General features: G+C 38.7%; 1 protein-coding gene across 1 annotated transcript; it reads right to left on the bottom strand.

Moving 5' to 3' along the window:
* Positions 1 to 57: 57 nt before the first annotated feature.
* dnajb14 (DnaJ heat shock protein family (Hsp40) member B14) lies at positions 58 to 20090 on the bottom strand. Its single transcript, XM_052137321.1, has 8 exons — positions 19937 to 20090; positions 14028 to 14202; positions 5222 to 5367; positions 4961 to 5143; positions 3157 to 3242; positions 2878 to 2987; positions 1074 to 1246; positions 58 to 960 (listed from the first exon to the last, which is right to left on the bottom strand). Exons 1-8 carry the CDS (start codon positions 20070 to 20072, stop codon positions 836 to 838), a joined length of 1134 nt encoding a protein of 377 aa, XP_051993281.1. The 5' UTR covers positions 20073 to 20090; the 3' UTR covers positions 58 to 835.
* Between the last annotated feature and the right edge of the window lie 3972 nt (positions 20091 to 24062).

The raw sequence follows: 24062 nt of genomic DNA, 5'->3' as shown, positions 1-24062 counted from the left end.
TTGGGTGAACTGTCCCTTTAAGTTTCTCTTGCCAATAAAGTTTGATATGAATTGAATCTGCCATTTGATCGTATTATTATAAGAGCACTAAAAACAGCAGATTGTGCCCAAATTATAATTACAGCATGTCCACAATCAAAGATTAATGCCTGTATAAATGTGTCCAATTCACCTGAATATTTTATTTAAAAAATGATGATTAAACTGGTTAAAGTAAATATACTGATGGTGATTTTTATTGTTTGTTAAAATGTTTCACATACAATAATTGAATCCCAATTAATCACAGAAACTCATAAACTAGTTCAAATGTTTTAATTCACAGCCCTATTTTCACATGTTAGCATTTCAGCAAAGACAGGAAAGGTGTCGCAACGATTGGTGACGAGACACGATGAGAACTAGCGAGGTTTGATCTTCCTGCCATATTTGATTTGGGCGATTCATTAATGATTTCAGTGGATGGTTTCAGAAGACTTGGAACATGATGTGATTGTCCGTTACAGTTTCTGTGGGTTTCTTTTGAGTCACTATTTACATTCATTATATGGCAAATAAACTCTGTAAAGACTTTAGTACAAAGTCTCCTCCATGGAAGAAAGTCATTTGGGTTTGAAGCGACATTACGCTGAGTAAATAATGACAGGTAAACTGTTTCTTTAACAGAATTGATGGTGCGGAGGTAAACAAATGAGATATTGGAAGTTGGTTTAAATCTTAAATCTAAGAAATCTAACTTTAGTTTACATATATTTTTCTTCTATCCTCATGTAGAAACAAACACATTTACATAAATATCTTGTGTCTCTTAATGAAGTGTTCGTTAGTTTCAGGTTCATCCTCCGCGGTACAGGCTGTTTAATCTGTCCAGCTCTTTGCAGTTGTCCATGCTCATGCTCTCGGCCCTCTGCCGCAGTCGCTCATCTCTGTAGACTTTAGCGGCGTACAGCAGGTCTGTTTCTGAAACACATCACACGGATGAAACAGCAGCTTTCTTTACTGACAAACACATTTTATTCAGAGTATAATAAACAATCAGCTGGCAGTGATGAAGATGATCTAATGGCACATACTCGTCTGTCTTTCCTTCCAGCAGTTGTTGCGCACATTAGACACATAATCTTCCTCCACACTCTTCTCGATCTTTTGTAAAGCCGAGCCCTTATATTCAGATTTAAAATCTCTTGTGACAAAATAGTCTACATGCAAGTTCTCTGTTTGTCTCTTCACAGTCTGTCCTGTGGACCTGGATGTGAAGGAGCAGACATGACATCATTAAACAGTTGCAGAAGCACAACATATGGGAGAAATAACAGTCTTATAATGTTTGACTCCAACTAACTTCAGAATACTCAAATGAGTGTTTAGGAAGGATAACCCCTTTTCTTGTATATGTCAGACCCTGAAGGCTGCAAATCGTTCTCATTGAGATGAGCTTTCGCAACACGGTCTAATCGATTCCTTACATCCAATCAGATTCAAACGTCCTCTATTGAATCAGACACATACATCAGACTGATGATGTAACATCTTCTAGAAGAGGATAAAACCTTGAATCATCACCGCTGGTCCATGACAACCACAACAAAACAAATGAAAACATTTGAACTAAACTAAAGGTCAAATGAGGTTCTGATTGGACAACTAAAGCAGTTAATACTAGACAGGAAGCAAAGCAGCACACACACACACACACACACACACACACACACACACACACACACACACACACCGCACACACACCGCACACACACCGCACACACACCGCACACACACCGCACACACACCGCACACAGTAGAGTTCTGTGGGAGGATATTACGGAGGATTCTTGTGCACAGCCAGCAGAATATAAGACCCTTGTTCAAAGTTTGCTTTATTTTCACAGTCACGTAATTCCAAATAAAAAGTTAATTTAATATGCAACAGCGATGTCTTCCCCTAGTCAAATGAAATGAAGGCTCAAGGGTTTCAGATCACAGTATATATAGTTTAAGAGCAGTGCAGATGTGTTAAGAGCTACTGTTTGTCTTTTGTTTTAACATGTATTTTGTGTGACATTATATATGTTAGCCAGCAGGTGGTGGCAAAAGATAATATGAGGAGTTGGAGACATGAAGTGAATCTGCGTCAGCTAGTGTCTAAATAAAACAGCTCTTCGTGATCACTCGTATTACTACTACATGACTAAAGCTGGGAAATAACTTTAAAATGATTTAAACGACCAACTTCAGCATTAGGGCTCATCACAGCTGAGAGACACAACCGACTGATTATTTACACAATGTGTGCGGTTTAAAATGGCGGAGAAGATTGCAGTTTCTATAGTGATTGTCTCTAGCACACCAGCTACAGGAAATGGGGAGAAATACCCCCAATTGGGCGCCATTTTACCACTGAGAAAGCTGATCTTCAGAAAGCTGACAGCATCTCTGCTTGGGAGTGGCAAAAGGTGATCACACATGCTCTCTCTCTCTCTCTCTCTCTCTCTCTCTCTCTCTCTCTCTCTCTCTCAGCAGTGCTGATGTAGGGCCATTCGCACTCTTGCTCGTGTGATATTTCTTAAATATTTCCCAATAATACAGTATATATTATTAGGTAATATAACATATGGTCTGGTGTACAGGTGATGTGAGGCAAGTGTTATCAGGACTTTGTACATGCTGACAACCACAGGTGGGGGACCAATGGGGATTGGGCGTGCTAGGGGGTGTTTGGTGAGTAGGTTTTTTGGAAACCATTCTGTCTATGTTCAATTAAAATTAAATAAAAAAATTATCATAAAAGGAGTCATTACATACAATTTGGAGTATTGCTTGTATGATGGTTTGAGGCATGTATAATAAGTATAGGGTGCATGATGATGCATTGTGACATACGGTCTGGAGTATAGGCTATAGGGTGCTGTGGACACCAGCAGCTGGCTGAGAATTGACACCAGGACTAGCACAACGATGGGCATCAGCTGAATAAACATGGAGAATCCACCCTGAAGACGACAAACCAACATCACTCATGATCTGTGTGTTACTTCAAAACATTCAATGACAGAACGAACATTAATCAAGAAACTTCCGGACACATTCTCTAAGGAGTTAACATGTCTGCAGCAGCACAATAAAAATGGCATTTATATTGATTGAATATATATTCCATACATCTCCCCTCTCCTCCGCTCGGTCTCTGGTTTGGTCCGTCTGATGACTGTGTTGTGTTCTGCCATTAGTGAAGGTGTCGTTACTTGCTGCAGAAACACAACATCACACATTCAGACCCCATTCAAAGACCTTTACAACAGGTGTTTTATACCCATTTATTTATGCTTTAAGTGTGTTATAATAACAAATTGGTTGAATCAGCACATGATGTCTGACGTGTGCAAACTGGTAAAATGGTTTCCTGATTATCAAGATCAGCGACATTCTTGATAAATGGTTTTACTGACTCCTGCACGCTTTAATGAACACCAGATTTAAACTCTCAAAATCATGTTCCAGCACACATGAGGCCTCTTAATATATCAAACTAAATCAGATTTCATTTCTTGAAATTCGTTACAATTTGTCAAGATTTTCAGGTCAACAATATTTTGCACATCACATTTAAAAGTAGAGCTGCAATATTAATTGTATTTTATCGATGATCATGAGCGCTCGCGGTTAATTACACAATTGTCCGATGATTGATCCGCTCTCTTCAGAAGTTCACTACGGGTTTATTTCACTATTTTTAGCCACAGAGGTTTACACACATCATATGGTTTATTTGTGCCCCACTCTGGCCTGTCTTGGAACATGCATGAACATTTTTAAATGGTGTGCGATTCACTAACGTGCGCTGAATGCGTTACATTAAAGTGCTCCAGATTTAATTTAATTGCACATTTGTGTAATTCCAAATATGTTTGTCCACAGCAAATGACAAAATAAACCTAAAGTAACCGCAGACGCTGGATATTAGCGGACATATGTGGAGATGAGCATTTCACCATTGGATTATTATTATTATTATTAAGCATTATATTACAATAATAATCAAACTGACTGCATTCCACAAGTGTGCGGATATCCTATGAAAATGCTCTTCTTTGTTTGACGGTTTTATTTTCTGCCTTGTTTAAACTTTCGTCTGACACTGCAGCACGTCCTGCGTGCAGCTCTCGACAGACCGAAGCGCTCATGATGTCATGTGCGCTCGCAGCGCTTACGTAAACAAGCCGTATGTGAAACAACTTCAAATGAGTGAAGATTAACACTTCCATTTCGGTCTATTCCTCTCACAAGAATATCATATGGCTTGAGAAGAATTGAAATCTAAGGCACGAGTGTTATGGATGACTATAAGCTTCTTTTAAAGGGTTTTTGGAGCTTTGAGAGCCACAAACACGATCCTCTTATCCCTCAATCTTGTGTTTAATGGATGAACAAAAGTCAAACTGCTTGTGAATAACGAGAGCGTGTAAATGATGGCAGAATGGACAGTTTTTTATTCCCATGGTAAAGTTCATCAGTATCATTAATCATGTGTAAATGATTGTCCAGAGGTCCTAACCGCGACCGAAACAGTGCGACACGTAGATGGCGCCGTCACGTGATACCCGTTACTTGCGCTGGCCAAGATGGACCAATCACAGTCGTTTAATATTACTGGATGAGGATTTTAAAAATACTTTTATAGCGACTGCGGAGGCTTATTTCAATTCACAGGTTTGAATCCTTGCAATTATCAGCTGTTATTAAAAATAACCACCTAAGATACAAATGTCTCCAATGTGATATTAAAGGTTCTGATAGTAAAGTGCGGATGAACGGACGTTCTTCAGTCAGGACAGAATGAGCACAGTGTTGTTTCTTATTCACTGCTGCACTAATTCATGTGTCTACCTGTGATAGTCTTGTGTTAATGTTATGTACAGATGTTTCAGGACACACTTGGAGGGAAATAACACACATAAAGACTTACAGGAAGGAAAGCTGCCTCCAAAGAACATGTTAAAGAGATCTTCAGGTGTAATATCTGCCTCAAAGCCTCTGTGGAATTCAAATCCTCCATGAGCGTTGTGACTGCTGGACTCCTCTCCTTTACTCATGTCATACTGCTTTCTCTTGTCTGGGTTACTAAGCACTGTGTAAGCATTTCCAATCTCTGGAGAACAAGGGCACATTCATTACTTTTTATTGTTCTGCATCTATATTTGATATGGCGTTTGAGAATGGGCATTACTCTTAAAGGCTTCAGTTGCTCCTGGCGCCTGGTTCTTGTCAGGATGGAACTGTAGAGCAAGTTTTCTGTAGGACTTCTTCAGTTCTTCATCATTGGCTTCTTTACTGATACCCAGTACCTCATAGTAATCCTTACACCGCTTTATCCTATAGACACATACAAGAAAGAAAGAAACGGCTTTAACAGTCAAATATGGGCAGAATTGTCATCAATGCTTATGAATGTTATTCAGTATATCACAAAGACTTTGAAATGCTGCAGAATGTAAAGATAGTGAACTGTCTTTCCCGTCTACTTCCCCCATCAGCTTTTCACTTCCTTTCTCACACTTCTACAACATTTTCTCTTTCTTTCCGTCACCATCCCACTGATTTACAGATCATGGATGTGCAAAGGAGAGCGTGTCCTGTGATTTCATGCGGTAGATCGCATGAAATCAGATCACTCATTGGTTTAGTGAGGATAATAGTCAGGATGTCAGTGGGAAAACCATTGCAAGTGATATAGTGGGGCAAATCAGCAATGACAAACTACAAAATTGTTGAAAGCGTTTACAAAAATATTCCACGGCACTTCTGGTGTAAAAAATGAAAAAGTCTTGCTGCACTTGATGTGTTTCAGGATGCTAATCAGTTACAGGTGTAATTAACTCTAATGAGACATCTAGTTTTGCATTTTTGTTTTATCATTCAGCTCTTACGGTGATTTGCTCGAGTTAAAAGGTGATTTTACAAATGTAAAAGATCCCATATTTCAAAGATCTTTTGAGACTCAATAAATACTCTTAAAATCATCAGAAGTCTTGGCCATCATTCAGGTCGGCGACACTGAGAGTTCGGGGCATTTTATTATGGAGCGAGTGAATGTTAGATAAAGTTATAGATGGACTTTCGACAATCTTTCATTTCCTTTTTCTTCCTTCTGTTTGTTGCAGAATGAGATGATCAGATGATTTTGGGAGGGCTGAAAATACATTTCAGGAGTCATGTGTGAGTTTCAGCAAGTCCCCACAGCGGTCCGGTGTCAGCTTCAGTGATCTTTTGTTCCACTGGATTTGTGATTCTGCTCCACATGCAAAGTCAGCAGCGCATTTTAAAATCCAAATCACAAATATAAGTTTAAATAACATGTTGAGGTTAATACAAACAACTTGTAAAAACATCTGTGTCAAACAAACACTGAACACGCCAACGTCAAGGATCAGGACACATACAGGGCAACATTGTAAACATATTTAGATATTTATTATGAAAAGTAGCTGAAGACAGCAAACATTTTTATTCGAACAACTGTTTATCATCATAAACAGGCGCCACTGGCATGATGCAGTTATAAATGTATTAATATCTATAAGGAAATCTGTTTGCTGCTCTGGGATAACACAGTTCGTAAATACTGGCCTAGGATCAGTTCCAAGCTTTAAATATAGCCGCAGGCGGTGATTATCAGGGTCCAAGCACATATGAAGAGATGATGACCAAAAGAATCATAGTTTACATGAGATCCAGTGGATGAAGTGGACACAGCAGTTTTAGTGTCAAATGTCAAACGTTGGTGTCAATAGAAATCCACATGAACATGATTTGTGGGCACTGAAGGATTATAGAAGCACAAAATGTGATTCTAGCCCACATGCTTCTGGGGCTTTTAGCAATAAAGTGAAACTGCTCATTATAGCACCACCTTGTGGCCGATTCTCAAAAATACATTGTTATACAGCCTAACTATGGCAACATATAAGTGGATGCCAAATATCATAATGATTGGCCGTACACAATGCAAGTTGTTATCTGCTGATATTTGATTGGCAAGTACAGAGTTATGAACGTTTATTTATTTTTTGTTGAAGCACCCAGAAAATGAAGAGCTGCCACCTTGAATAATATCCCACAATCACTCTATTAATGTGAATTAGATTTCTTCATCTTCAGGTCAAGAGGTTACAGATGGTGGTGCAGTAGACTTCTAATACAATCCTACATCGGGTAGAAGTGAGGTAACCGGCATGACATCAGACTGACGTGTGGTTAAAGTTTCTGCTTGAATAACAAAATTCCAATTAAAGGAGTTCTCAATCATGATCCGGAGAACCTCAGAAAGAATTTAGAACATTCCCGTCTAACATGTTTAAGAGAGGGGCAGGACCAGAAACTGTGTGATCAGTGGGGCAGTAAAGCACACCCATCACAGCATCAGTCCCAGTGTATATCTGCATTCTGGGTAACTGAAGAGTCCCGAGCGTGCACAGGATGATGAATTTATCTCAGTGATCTCCTACATCCATCCCAAACTCCTCCTCCTCCAATCTTGACTGAATCCTAGCAAGGCCATGACTGTCCACAGACAATATTAGATCATAAACCCATTATGCCCTTTTCTTTTTTAAAAGAGTGATTTTCTCCCAAGCTGCTACAGTCGCATGAGCAGGGCAGGTCGGAAAGGGGAGATAAGAAATTGGCGTATGTGCAGATATTGCCAAACAAAAAAACGTTTATTGGAAAGGTTGTACTCTGTGCAGGTTTTGTTTTTCAAAACTTTAATTTATGTATCTTAAGTATCAAGGTCCTGGAAATGGGCAAGACCTCTCTCACTCCATCTCAGGAAGGTCAAGTCGATAGTAGAAGGGCGAAAAAATGTGATTTCTGTGATGGTCCAAAGAAAGAGGCGGACACATTTACAGTGGGAACGGAATTGGTTCCCGATTTTAAGGGTGGAAAGAACAATGGGGTTGGAAGAAAATGAGAAGGCTAAAAAGGTATATTAAATAACAATATATTGTATTATATTAAGGAGTATATTATATATACGCTGAAGTATATGAAAGCCTGAAGGCTGGAGTGTAGGCATGACTGTTCTTCATCTTATCGGAGGGTAATAGAGCAGAACAGAATCTTTTGAATGTTAGCGGCCCAATAATAGTGTATAAAGCTCCAGTCAGCACATTTGTGTTGCCTTTGATGCAGTTTTTTGTTAACTCTGGGCATTTTATTGCCCATTATACAAGAGGTCACATCCTGATTAATAAAATGAAAAAATGAGTTGTGTAAAAAGAAAGGCAAACACTGAAATAAATACAAAAAGGTGCGAGATTCAACAACACTTGGGGTATAGTCTGAGGTGTGAAAAACTGGGGCTCCACGCGGTGGGTTTCGTGATGACCCTTTAAGAGATGTAAGATGGACTGACTGTTAAATGTTGAGCACGGCCCTCCTCCATCGTGCACGGAGGAAGAATGAGCCCCCCGACCCATAACTCTGACTGCAAGCCCACAGCTGCCATTTGCTTCCCTCTCCACCGGTGCTTGTGGTACCGCCGGATCCTAAACTCTCCTGAAGTAAATGCTTTGTGCTGCCTGACCTTCCCTCAGCCGCTCCTATAAAGCCGGGACACCCCATCCACTTCAGTTATATCACATTCCTTTTGAAGACATTTTGTGTGCACCTTTATAATATAGTAAGGTAATTTGTATTAAAATAATATGCTCAGGGAAAGGCGGACCAGCCGAGGATACACAGAAGGCAAGAGAGCAGTTTTTGGTGAACTACTGTTATACTTTACTTGTTTCTTTGGAATGATCATTTCAAAAAGATTGTATTTTTCACACCAACCTGCTTTGAATATGAATGTTTATAATGTTGCAAATAAAGTCTTAATTGTGTTGTGCACATGTTCATAAACATGTTTATGGACTAACAGTCGCTCTACACACATTAAACACACATTGCCATTAAAGTGCTTTATGAGTTACTGCTACTTTTATCACATACAGTATCTATTATAAGTATTCACCCCCTTAAAAGTTTTTATGTTTTACAACACTGAATTACAGTGAATGTATTCTGTTTTTTAAGATATTGATTAATAGAAAGACTCTTTCATGTAAAGTGAAAACACATTATAACAAATATATTAATTTTACATTTTTTACATTTGGCAGACACTTTTATCCAAAGGGACTTACAGTGCACTTATTACAGGGACAATCCCCCCGGAGCAACCTGGAGTTAAGTGTCTTACTCAAGGACACAATGGTGGTGACTGTGGGGGTCGAACCAGCAACCTTCTGATTACCAGTTTTGTGCTTTAGACCCCTACACCACTATTTTTAAAGTCCATCCACAGATACTGAGGTCTGGACTCTGACTTGGCCACGCCAGGACATTAACATTGTTGTTTTGAAACCATTCTTGTGTAGCTTTGGCTGTATGCTTGGGATCGTTGTCTTGCTGGAAAACAAATATTCTCCCAAGTCTCAGTTCTCTTGTAGACTGCATCAGGTTTTCCTCCAGGATTTCCCTGTATTTTACTGCATTCATTTGACCCTCTACCTTTACAAGCCTTCCAGGGTGCAGAGAAGCATCCCCACAGCATGATGCTAACACCACCATGCTTCCCAGTGGGGATGGTGTAGTTCTGATTATGTGCCGTGTTTGCTTCATGCCAAACATAGTGTCTGGACTCCATTTGGGTCTCATCAGACCATAGAATCTTCTTCCAGCTGACTTCAGAGTCTCCACGTGCCTTCTGGGAAACTCTAGCAGAGGTTTTATTTTCTTCAATAGTGTCTCTCTTTGCCACTCTCCTGTAAAGCCGTGACTGCATACAACAACTTTTATCTGTGTTCTTCATCAGAGTCTCTCCAATCTTTGGTGAATTTTACTGTGTACAGTTTCATTGTAGCAGAATCGTTATTTTGACATTTAATTGACAGTACATCACTTACAGATAATGGCAGTACATGTCATGTGAGTGGTGGTGGTTTAGTGGACTAAAGCGCATAACTGGTAATCAGAAGGTTGCTGGTTTGATCCCCACAGTCACCACCATTGTGTCCTTGAGTAAGACACTTAACTCCAGGTTGCTCCGGGGGGATTGTCCCTGTAATAAGTGCTCTGTAAATCATTTAAGCGTCTGCCAAATGCATAAATGTAAAATAACATAGATGTTTGAGGTAAAATGTCAAAGCGTTGCGCTACATCCCTGCTCTCCCCTTTACGGCTTGGACTGTGAGCTCGTTCTGTTGACTGCATCTTCCAGGGCGCATGCTGGAGGAGGGGCGTGGCTGGCATTAGCAGCGGTGACAAGTGACCATTAACTTCAGATACGCTTTGCGTGCATTTAAAAATCCTTCTTTTTTTTTATTCATATATTAAACAAAGAACAGCAAAACATATACAAACAGAATCAAAACATAACCCAAAAATAAATTATTATTGTGGTATTTTATTGTTACATTTAATTACATTTTAAACACTAATTAAATACATGATTTATTAATGCGCACTTTAATTGTTACATACAATTTAATTTAAACATGACTTAAACACATTTAAATGTGTCAATGTGACAAATTTCAATTTCTCCTTTTATACAGTAAATTGGTTTATTCATATTTTTATTTTCAAATTAATATTTTGATAATTTATTTCTTCATTTTTAATTGGCACTCCATGTCCTCCATATTGAGGATGTCAGAGAGTTCAATGGAAAATATGAGCTTCTCTGGAGGTCAAGTTCAGACCTCCTTTAAGACGTTTGTGGCTGGGTCACCAACATAAAGAGGTCATCCATCTATAAGGATACCCGGTGTCAATTCCCCCTTCACAGCTTCTAATGCTGTTAGAAACGATAGCGATTATAAAAGAGCTTAATCCAGTGTCCTGCATCACAAAAACAGCTGAACAAATTCCAGATTCCAGATTTTGTAAATCCAATCAGGGTTTATTAGGATAAAGTGGACTCAAGACACTGTTATCAACTTTCTATATCACGTCAGAGTTTGATCCGGAGTTTATCATCAGAACGAGCGTGTTCACATGAAGCGAACAGCCAATCACATGCAACATGGAGCAAGAGAGCATGAGTCACTTCTCACGAGAGGATCAGCAGGAATTACTTCGCTGAAGATCTCAATGAAAATGATGTCAGAGGACATGATAAACAAGATCAATGACAACACATTTACACAAAAGATCACTATGAAATAAATATATTTAATGTGTTCAACATCACAATCAACAGCGTTACACATTCTCCATATCAGTATTGCACTGTATCATCTCTGATAATGTTCAGAACATTACATGTGCTGCTCTGAGTCACTCAATATACAGTACGCACAGGTGTTTATACTAAAGGAGGGGAAACGCCTGCAGCTAGTCAAAGCTAAGCTAAATATGATCAAACACTTCTGTTAGCTTTTAGCTACTTTACACCTTGACATATCAATATTTCTGTAAATGTGCAACACTGTTGAACTCAAAGCCCAAATAAACTACATTGATTACCGAAGCTCTGACTGTCATGACAAATAAACGGGAAATGTGCTCATTCCTTTCTCATTTTGATTTATCGTGTTTGATATGCACTCCTGACACACATCACATTTCTAACTTAAACTGGTCAAATATTAAAGCTGCAGTCTTACACCTTTTCATGATAATGAGTCAAGATGAAATAATGTTATAATGCTATTACAGCTCATTTATTGCATTGTTTGATCTTCATTGTCAAATCAAAATAACCCTATTCAAGCCCATTTAATTCTGACTAACCCTTTCTTACAATTCTCCCACAAGATATAAAAGCACACCATATACACAAACAGGGGACTAACTGCAAAATAAATCAATCAATATGGTCTAATTTTTAATGATTTAATTCCACTAGATGGCAGCAAGTGCTAGAAATAAAGATTTTTCCGTTTGCCACCTTCCATTACAGATCTGATGTGGATCCTTGTGAAGAACTCAAACCAGTCGCTCTATTTTCATCACCTCAATCGTTTAATTGAATGTGTTCATCTCAGCTTTGTGATGATGTAAAAAACAGTTCATATTTTTACTTACGCATGACATAATTTGTTTATCTCCATTATTGCTTATCCTGCTAGACTGAAAATGTTGTTTTGGGCATTTGATATATTAAACTGGATTATTTAACCAAGCAAGCTCACAGACGAGGATAAAATGCTCATTTTGAAGACGACAGCTTCAGTAAGCGCTGATGTGGAGTTTGTGGCTTCTTGGGGCTTGAAGAAACAATGATCAGAGCAGACATGAGATGCTTTTCTTTGTCTGACAGAGATCATTTTTCACTTCATGATTCTTTTGATAATCATTCAAACTGGTAATAACAAGAGATGAACCGAGACGTAAATCTCAGTATCAGCCGATCCGTTTTTCTGCATAATCAGTTTAGAATATCTTTACATTATTGTGTGGAAATAATTTTGAACTCTTTAATATATATACACAAACCTCTAACTACACATTATTCAATATAAATGTATAGATTATTAAGAAACACTTTATTATTAAATACTGGATAATGTAGCAGTAAAATTAGCAGTAATTCCAGCAGAAGTCATCAGTAGAAAAGAAGCCATTTTTTTTTTTCTTCGAAAATGTTTCAGCTCACATCTGGACTTTAAAGGATTCGGATCTCTTTTTTTGGTTAATTTAGTTGTCCACTTTTCATTCAGTTATTTTTTGGAAACTACTCAACTAAAATATTGTTATAAATTGTAAAAAAAAAATTACTAATTGTGACAATAATAAATAGTTATTAATATTATTATTATTGACTTTTTATTTTATTTTAAAATCATGCACTTTTTAACCCCTCACGCTTTTATTTTGAAATTCTGAAGTCTGCAGGACGTCCTGTATGTGTGTGTTTTTATTTCACTTCTTATTCACATTGTGTTCAAATGCTCCTCCGGTGCCGTTCTAAATACATATTATAAGTGAACCGAACTATTGAGCATCTACATCTGAGATGTTGTTTGTGAATAGCGCTCAAATATTGCTCACGTGTGAAGGATATAAATAGCCGCTGTGTGTGTGTGTGTGTGTATGTGTGTGTGTCAACAGAGCAGCACCGTTCACTGACGCGCTGGAGCTGCACTTACTATACATTTACTTATCAATTAATTAATTATTAGTCTTTTGTGATTCACAGAGCTATGACATCTTCAAGTGGCTTTGATCGAGTCATATGAACTACTTTAATTGTGCTTTAACGGTTCTTTTATGTAATTTTTGGACAGTAAGGACCATGACTAACACACACAGTATCAGATTTGGATCGGGCTCGTCGGACCGATACACACCTGTCTAAAATATATCAGTGCATCCCTAGTAACAAGTACAACAAAATAAACTACAGTCACATTGAACAAGAGCTTTCACTTGATATATGACTTGTCTATTTAAGTGCTATGTGAAAAACATATATATATAGTTATATATATATTTACATCAACATCAAAGATCAGATTCTCAACTCATTTAAATGGTTCTTAAACTTATCACACACGTCTGGCCCCGTCCAACGGACACGCAGAGTTTAAGAAGTTTACCAAGTTTCACATGTGACTTATATTTTTTATCCTTACCGCTGCAATACACGCGGCAGCAAGAGTCGTTTGGTCGATGGACTAGAATGGGTTGCGCGACTACTGATTTTTAGCAGACAACTAGTCGAGGCCAATCGTCGAGTTGAATTCGACTAGCCGTGATGTCATTCCACAAACGGTTTACTGTAACAGTGACATGTGTTCAAAGAATGCCAAATTATTATTTAATAAGGTTTAGAATATTTTGCCTAAATTTTAATAAAAAGCTTTGCTTCCTTTGTAACAATAATGCTAACGAGATTTTTATTGCAGGTTTAAAAAGTCTACAGTCATTTGGTTCAGACACTTTGCCATTATCTGAGACCAACGTAATATCTACGGGTGAATGACACGCCGCTGTGAGAGGGGAAGCACATGACATGAAGATAAAGACCAAGAGAAACTTGCCTTTGTACACCATCAGCTTGCTCCTTGGTAAATCCTTTAGTTGAATCTGCAGATGCAGAGTCCTGATTCTTTTTACAGGTCTGGGTCCCGTTCTCCATTCCATTTGTGGCCTTCCGGCAATATGCACTGCTATTCCCTGCCGATGTACCATTCCTCATCAGTGCTTCCAACAAGACTGCCAACAAAGTACAATTATGAGCTGAGGTCGATGGAAACACTGTAACACCACTGATAAATAAACACTTATTTCAGAAGAAATCTCCTGAACTTTCCAACAATGTTTTTTTCTGATGTACAAATAAATCCTGAGGACTTTGAATCTATAACATTAGCATTCATTAGCATTAGCATTGATATATAGAGAGAGCCTCCAGTTACATTTGATGATAACCTCTTATTGCACAGCCCAGAGTCACCTACAGTCCCTTAAACAACAGACTGGAACAAAATACTGAAATTAGGGCTGGGGATCGAGTTCGATAATGTCTTTTCGTTCGGTACCAAATTTCGATACCTAACCGTACGTTCACACCAGAGGCGGCGAGAGCGTCAAATCGACCAGAAGTCATTCATTTTCAATGACAGCCAGAGTCGCTCAGCAGCGAGAAGCGGCGCGGCGAGTCTTGGGCGGTGTGGGCGTCAGATGGAAGTTCAAGTGCTGTCAACATTATGGTAATGAGCTGTGACGCGGTTCGGCGGCAACCTATTGTAATGTAGAAGTGCTCCGCTCTAGCGAAGTCTAGTGAACACAACCGTGTAAACTTTGGTTCCCACCAAACATTCGTTCCGAAGATAAAATTGAGGAGAAACTAATTATTGCCGTGACGGGTTTCCCTGTAATATATGACCAAGACCACAGTTATTATTACAAATGTATTTTATTTTGATAACAAACAACTGTAATTTTAATTACTTTCTGCCATCGATCGATTTCTTATTTTCACATTTTAAAGAGTTCATGAGGATATGCTACTTGTGATCGGTCGGCAAAAAGTAAATGGTCGACATGTCTGGATGTTTAAATTGCGGCCCCTTTAAATATAGTTCACAAAACAAAGCATTCTGAACAAACGTTGCCGCCTATTTCAACTACGTCAGAGCGTCCACGAGCGTCGAAGGCAGGGCAGCCAGAGCAAATTTTGACGCTCTCGCCGCTTCTGGTGTGAACGTACAGTAAGGGGTTAATCTCGTCATGTCAGAGATAAGCATGTATCTCAAGCGGTGATTGGCTGTTTAGGCAACAAGGAAAAACACGAGTATCAGTAAATGGAGTTCCAGGTCTGAGGATGTCATCAGTAATATTGCTGACACTGTTCTACATTACAGAGAAATACTGAACCGTAATAATCTTATATAATCTTTAATTATCATTTTTACAAGCACATGCACGAAGTGAGCCACAGCAACACCGGGAAAAGCGGTAATGATCCTGAATGTGTCGGGAAAACAGCGAGGAGACTGTCTGAACATTAATGTATAGAGGGAAATGCACATTTGGATTGAGCCGACAGACGATGTTCTCGGGGATCGATGATGCTCAGAGTGATCAACAGCTGATGCCTTTGACCAGGTCATGATGATATTTGGCTCGTTTTCACATATATCTATTAAATTATTATTATTATCAAATTAATATTACAACTAATTTGACCGTAGACACAAAGACATGCGTTTGAAGAAACACTCTTTATTATTAAGTACAGATGACAGAAAGCCGTATATGGGCATATATGATGCGCTGATACGGAGGCGTGCGGTCTCGTGGAACACACGCATGTAAAGATCTCACACTTTGTTTCTGACTTCCCATTTGTATCATCTATGAGTGTGTAAATGACCTCACACATCTCAGGAGCTGCTTTGAGTTCACTTTATTTCCACAGAACAGTTTATTGTGAACGCAACTCTGCAGCCTGTAAAATAATACAAACTATCTCCAACCATGATTTATATTTCAGTGATTATTATCATCTCTATAATTATTTTTACATTCATAAATGTTTTTATGCAAGTCATTTTCCGCCTCCATGTTTAGACAGATTCTTGTCTAACGGTAAATAAAAGGTGGTTTTATATATATATATATTATTGTTTTGATCACTTCATCGTTTTATTTGCTTTTTTTGTTTCATTTGGAGTGCAATTTGAATTTAGAAATGTATTTGATTTAAGTTTTTCATTTTTTAAATAAATGTATTTAATTTTCAATGTGAAATCATTAAAGCAAGAATATTCACTGATCCCTCAGCCCGGAGGTTTCCGATGTAATTGTATATATATATATATATATCTATATATATATATATATATATATATATATATATATATATATCGTGAAGAAGGAACTAAACGAATGTATTCACACACGTGATGTATTTTCCTGGATAATGAAGTACCCGACGGGTAGAGAATACACGGATGAATCTTTGCCAGAGAAATGTTCACAACTGTTGTAAAACCGTCTTTCAGAAAGTTGAACGACACATTTTAAATGCACTTATTGTGTTCCGGTTTCATTTGAACTTTTAGTTAAAATAAATAAATAAAAAAGTTCAAAGTTTGAAATCAAGGTGTCTTGCTTCATTGTGTAACCCTAACCATGTTTACCGAAAATGATCCCATAGTAGCACCTAGCGTCCATCCAGCGGTAATACCGGTGTTCATAGATTTCCTCCAGAGTTTTTTTTTTTTCGACCAAAGTATCGAAAAAGAATAGTTTAGGAAACTTTATCGAAGTCAAGATACCCACCCTTAACTGAAATAAATATTTTTAGTTGAGATGAACGTTCCACAAGGCCACACACAACTACAGAAGGGTACTGCGGCATTGCAGGATACGACACATTTTGAGACAACTGCACTTTTACATTAAATGTCTACAAGACAGCAAAATAAAGAGCATTCTATGAAGCATATCAGGGCTCAATATGAAGGATGGGCCTCTGGTACGGGGCAAGTGTGAGATTTCGGTTGATGAAACGGTCACTAACGGGCCAGTGCTGCGTTCTGGTTAAATGTTACATTTGTTAATCTTGTAAATGTGTTTTTATGCCTTGCAAAGTTAACCATTTGTATTTATGTGATGTACTGAACTTTGCTGTTGTGAATCCTGTTGATTTAATCTCATCACCACAGTAACATTATCTACCTGCCTAACATAGATGAGGTGTTGTCAAAATTGTTAGGATAATCTGTAATGATCTTGGAGGGATCAGCAAGAATGGGTTGAAAAATAAAAAGTAATCCACTTTATTATATACACCTCACTAATATTGGGTAGGAGCCCCGTTTGCTCCCAGAACAGCCTGAATTCTTTGTGGCATGGATTCAACAAGGTGCTGAAAACATTCCTGAGAGATGCTGTTCCACGCTCACATGACGGCATCACACAGATTGTGCAGATTTGTTGGCTGCACATTCATGCCATGAATGTCCCGTTCCAACACATACCAAAGGGGCTCTTTTGGATTGAGCTCTGGGTGACTGCGGAGGCCATTGGAGCACATTGAACCCGTTCTCGTGTTCCTGGAACCGATTTGAGATGACGTGCACTTTGTGACAAGGCACGTTATCCTGTAGGAAGTGGCCATTAGAAGATGGGTAGACCGTGGTCATAAAGGGATGCACAATATCAGCAACTATACTCAGTTAGGTTGTGTCCCTGTCTTCCCCGGTGAGCTCGCTCGATTTCCAGCTTAAGGTCCGTTATGTCGAGCAGACTCGGGAAGAGCCCGTCTAGGAATTTCACCATATCTTGACCTTCTTCGACCTCAGGAATTACAACAATTTGGACGTTGTTTCACCAGTTACAATTCTCAAGGTCTTCCAACTTTTCCAAAATGCATTCCAAGTCTGTCTTGTTCGCTAATGGATTAGCAGCTATTTCCCTCTCCGATGACTCCAGATAATCAATCCGTTTCTCAACATCCGTCACTCTTGTGACTAACTCAGTGAATTTCGTCTCCATGGCAGTGCTTGATCGACTTATTGCAGCAAGATCCTCCTTGGTTAGCATCGCGGCCTGCTGCTCAGGGGATTCAGCTTGAGCACGTAAGTGTCTTTTAATGTCTCCAGAGCCCAAGGACTTTGAATTCTTTTACATATTGTATTCCTAGAACAGTTAAGATTCAGAGTGTATCGAATCTCATCAGTTTAATACATAAAAGTATTAAAACTAGCAGAGCTCACCATTCACACGTCCGACCCTCGCATGGCGCCACGCGACAGAGCATTATTTTTCAATGATTCCACTTTATACCACAGTAACCACGACTTAAGACACCTTATTTCATGTGGCCCGCAAGCTGATTTCTAAAATGAATGATGGAAGGTAAATGGAACGTCTCACTGACCAATCAGTTAGCACTTTCTCCATGAATATTAATGAGCGCATTTTACTCTCTCCAAAAGCGAAACAAAACAGCGCTACCCAGAATCCACTCTGGTCAAGCGGCGTGAGCGCAGAGAAGGTGCGTTCATTCGCCTACCACTCTAAACCGTACAGCGCACATCATTATCAACAGCGCTAACTGCTGCCTGGATCAATGGAGAAAAAGAGTTGCGTGAGCACAGGGCAGATGCACTTTTCGCCGGACTGCAACATGCTGTGCAGACATTATAAACATCGCTTGTGTCAAGCGTGGGAAGGATAATGAACCACATGTGAATTCTAACCCAAACTTCAAATGTGTCAGTGATTAAACTACATTAAAACCATGTTAAACAGCCCAGCCATTATAAACAGCAACAGAGAAATCATGAAAATAATCATTAAATAAAAGAGCACACATCATATACCTTACAAACATTTAACACAGATTTACTGTAAATAAATAAATTACTGTTCTTCTTTACTGTTCTCCCATCATTTTTATGACCCAAGCTATCAGTTTTCTTTCTGTGTAAATCTGGTCTCTATAATAATATTAATAATAATAATAAATGATTGCAGGAAAATTTAACTGGGTTTGTTTGCCCAAGAGATGTGAAATCTTCTTACAGATGTTACTGTAAATATAATAATTTACATATACATCCCAACTTCCAATTCAATGCTTTATTGACAATTTTGCCCTTTGAGGGCATATATAATGCTGAAGTGGCCCGGGCTGAAATTGAGTTTGACACCCCTGTCAGGGTTTTATAGTCACTCTTCTGAGTGTAAATTCTTCCTTCGGATTTCTACGGTCTTGCTTTGATACAGCCCAAGCCTCCATTGCTAGTTCAAAAACGTCACTTTAGAAATAGTAATGGAGGCTTGTGCTGCTTTCCACAGTGTGTGTGTGTGTGTGTGTGTGTGTGTGTGTGTGTGTGTAAGAGCGAGAGAGAGAAAGAGAGAAAACTGAAAAAGATTGCAGATGAGATCACCCGTTTGCTGCAGCTCTCGTCAGCAGTAACACTGCTTCAGATAGCAAAGATGTTATATTAAATATAATTCTCAGCAGCATGGAAATGATGTCATTCTTGTATAAAGCTATATATATAGTATATAGTAAACAAACAAACACACACACACACACACACACACACACACACACACACACACACACACACACACACACACAAACAGGCTATCATGATTGTTTTGGAAACATCAGTTGTCTATTATAGGTGTCGTTTACATTTTACTGTAGAATACCACTTTGACGAAATGTGTGTTTTTGATCAGATACTCGTCTGTGTTTATGTTAGTCTATTGATTGTGTGTGTGTGTGTGTGTGTGTGTGTGTGTGTGTGTGTGTGTGTGTGTGTGTGTGTGTGTGTGTGTGTGTGTGTGTGTATTAGCTTTCTGCATTAGTCGTTTGAAGTTTTTTTTTTCCTGATATTTGAAAATGCCACTTAAAACAGGTGAAACATATCTTCAGCTGGCATCGCTATGCCGTTTGTAAAATTAGACATTTATAATTTACCTTTTGCTTTCTCGGTAGGATATAGTTGTTCTGCTTTGTTGAGGAATTTCAGAGCCTTCTCAGTATTGCCTTGTTCAAGTGCTTTAGTGGCGATGATTAAACATTTTTCTGCTTCATCCCTGTTTCCTTCCATCATGCATCAGCTGACACACAGCAGCGTGCTGATTCAGCACAGCACTTTCGCAGATCAACAAACACGGAAATAAAGCGCTGTACGCGATCTCTTTTCATTTGGCTTATATTCTGTTTATATCTACCAATACTGCAATCAGTTAAAATATATAAAGATATGGAGAGATTTACTCAATAAGTTTAGTTTGTGTCGAAACTAAAGAAACCGATCAAAGAGATCCTGTTTAACGGGTTATTTTGTTGTCATATTATTAACCCTTTAAAAGCAGGGCCAAAAAGAGGACCCGATTCATTAATTATATAAAATCAGTATAATTATTTAATACATTTAATGTGTTGTGACATGAATTCATGTATTAATGTTCATAAAATGAAATAGAATAACAGAAAATAAAATCAGTAAAGATCAGATTACAAAACAAATTTTTAACTACACTTCACACTTTTCTGATCTGCTATATTCCATATTATGGACCATATTCTTATTACAAACTCCCATTTTGTTTCGTTTAGTGCTTGTCACATAATATTTTGTATGGATAGTTTAAACATTTCAATTTCATAACAAACTACCATCAAATAAAATGTTGTAATGTTTTACAAAATAAAATGAATACAAAACGAAATATTTTATTTTTATAATTATTTCAATTCAGTCTTTTATTTAGTTAAAGATTACTTGAAATTACATTTATTAAAAAAAAAATTCAGGGGCTTGACATGGCCTGTTTGTTTGTTTTTTATTTGATTTGATTTGATTTTTTTCATAGAATTTTCTGACTTTTTTTCCATTGACATGCAAATGCCTCCTATTCCAGCTACACCTAACCCTTCCCGAGAATCCCCCAAAACTGCCAAATACCTGCCCCACTTCCTGAAAAACAAGTCCCCCAACCCCAGCCTTCTATCTATCATCTATTCAAAAGCTGCCACCCTCCCCATCTCCGCACACCACTCCGGAAATTGTGGCACTCTAAACTCACCAGGGTGTGATCTGAGACTAAGATGCTTCAATTGAGCAATCAACAACTGATGAAATGAGGGACTTGTATATAATAAAAAGCTATTCTAGAATAAATCTTATGGACTGATGAAAAACATTTATAGTCCCTACCATATGTGTTGTTTCGGGGGCTCACACACTTTTGCTTCACTATGATCAAGGACTGAATCCATCAACAGATTAAAGTCTCCTTCCAATATTATATCATGAGGGGTGCCAGCGGCTTGCAACATCCCTTCAAGATCAATAAAAAGCCCCGATCATCAACGTTAGGCACATAAATATTAGCCAAAACCATCCTTTGCCCCTGAATTTCTGATAAACAATAATGATTTTAATATTTATATTATAATATCTTTAATCTGTCTGAGACATTTGAACTGTAAATGGGGGATGGAGTCGCAGGGGGAGGAATCAGAGGAGGCGAAGCCACAGGAGACTCAGGAGGATGAGCGGGTGGAGCCACTGGAGGAGAAGTGGGCAGAGCCGTAGTAGGCACAGGGACTTGAGTCTCAGGAGGTGGAGCCACAGGGGGTGGAGCAGTATGTGGCTCAGGAGATGAAGCCATGGGAGGCTCAGGAGATGGAGCAGGCAAAGCTGCAGGGGGCGGAGCGGGCGGAGCCACAGGAATCTCAGGAGGTGGAGTGGGTGGAGCCACTGAGCGCGTTGATTCAGATGACTCATAATGTGTGGAGCTGCTGGAGGAAGAGTCTCAGAAGAAGTAGCGGGTGGAGATGCAGGAGGAAGAGCGGGCAGGGCCGTGGAAGACTCGGGAGCAGAGCTCTGGAAGACACGGAGACATGCAGGGCGGAGCTGTGGAAGACTTGGGGGGGCACAGTTGTGGAAGACTCGGAGTGCGGAGCCATGGGAAACTCAGGAGGAGGAGCGGACGAAGCTGCTGGAGGAGAAGGGGCGGAGCAGCTGGAGAAGGTGTGGGCGGAGCCACAAGAGGAGGAGAGGGAAGCGGAAGGGCCTCTGTCGAGAGGGTCTGAGAGCAGAAGGTCAGCTCTTAAGATTTCAACGATAAAATCCTGAAGAGACAGACAACTACAGTCCAAATGGGACAAATTCCTCACAGGGCCATTTGTCAGACAGGAACACCGGCAGTTAGGATGACAGTGAGCAAACGACATAAAATATGTGTTTATTGATGCTGGTCAATTTACAAATAAAATGTGATGCTATGAGAGCAGTGCCAGTCTTAGCCTTTTTGGGGGTCCTAAGCAAAACTTTGTGTGGGAGCCCCCATCAATGTATTTGTAACCCCCAAAATAGAACAATATTTGGAGCTCAATATGAAAATATCACTCTAGCACCTCATAGATTTCTGAAAAGTTATAACACACATATGAGAGAGTTTCACAGCTAAATGCTTTTCCGACGGCATGGTTTACTGGAAAACATGCTAGATTTTTTTTTGTCAAGAAATATGAAGTATTCGAAATTCCATCAACATTTTTCTAAATGTGGAAATGTTCGACTAAAATTCTAATGGATATTGTTTATTGAAGCATTGACATAACCTTCAGCAGATCTTGCATGAATGAACAGGTGTGCACTTCATTACGTTCTAAAACAAATATGCTGCATTTTAATTTTTAATGATTTGATGTGATTCTTAATGAATTAAGAAATGACTTTCAATGTGGCATTGTAGTATCGAACCTGGACACCTGGAGTATGAGCTTAAAATTAAATAAGGATTTATAATACTGTTTGATAAATGGTCATTTGATTTGTTTAGTGCTTTTCAGAAAACACCGTTTCAAAGCAGCTTTACAGAAGTTATCCTATAATGTGTGTAATATCTTAAAGTACTCTTAGAGCTGTTTCATTAAAGACATCATTGAAAACCATGACTAAAAAGTTATTAAAATTGGGAATTTTATTTTGTAAATGTGAATCATTTTTTGTGAATAATTCCTTTCGAAATTCTAGCTCCGTACGTTTTCAGGTTAAAACATTCTTGTTAATATTTCCCAGGGTGGGTTAGTCAACTTATCAGTTTATGAACTTCATATAATATTTGCTGCATTCCTCCTGTATACAGATATTGACATACATGACATGCTTTAGTTAAGAAAGGGTTGTGAGTTCTGGAAGCGAGACACTGACATTGTGTGATCGCACAGACAGTGATGATTTACAAAGATTCTCATATAAAAACAGCACAGTATGGTCATACTTACATGGAATCTACATGCGTTTTCTTTTCTTTTTTGTGATTTGTTTATTTATGTGTTTATTTTTTATAGCAATTAAGACATTGCGAGCAGCAGTAATAAGCACCACTATTAATAGGTAGAAGTACTGATTATTCAGGACATCCTAGCATTGAAGCATGGCCAATTTAGTGATTAAAACAATGAAAAAGATTTTGTCTGTCATTAGGGTCCATCAAACTGACGGAAATAGTTGCCATGAACAAGAAACTTTGTTACCCATAGAAAAGGCAATAGAGTATTGGTGAAGCCTGGCTAGCTGCAGGTTTGTGAGCATTTTATTGTACCTTTCTAAGATATTCTGTCAGCTGCCAAGGTTGACACCTTAGAGTTTGATAGCAGACAGAGCAGCACCTATGGAGGAAGTCCTATTAAGGTAGCTGTTTTCAAAATTTCAGTGGGCACTGGGGGAAAAATAGGAAAGAGACAGTGAGAGAAAGTAGAGTCGAGGCTCTGATAAACTCTGATATGCTTCAAGAAACTCGACCCCTGCTGCACTGTTGAGGGTCAAACATTCTCTCCTTTCCTTGAGTGCATTTGCCTCGGAATTACCACCACCAGGGCCCTAACCAGGGTTTGAAAATTAGTGAGGTCCGGGGTGGTTATATGTAATAATATTGACAATACATTGACAAGAACTTCCACCAGACAATTGGAGCACAAATAGTCACTTCGTTATCCAATAATCCACTAAATGTCTAGCCCATTAACCAGTTTTATGCCTCTGCCCCATCCCGAAAAATTCATATATGCCCACCTTCATTTGATC

The sequence above is a fragment of the Xyrauchen texanus genome, chromosome 11 (assembly GCF_025860055.1).
Source record: "Xyrauchen texanus isolate HMW12.3.18 chromosome 11, RBS_HiC_50CHRs, whole genome shotgun sequence".
Lineage (NCBI taxonomy): Eukaryota > Metazoa > Chordata > Actinopteri > Cypriniformes > Catostomidae > Xyrauchen > Xyrauchen texanus.
This window is presented reverse-complemented; position numbering and strand designations above follow the sequence as displayed.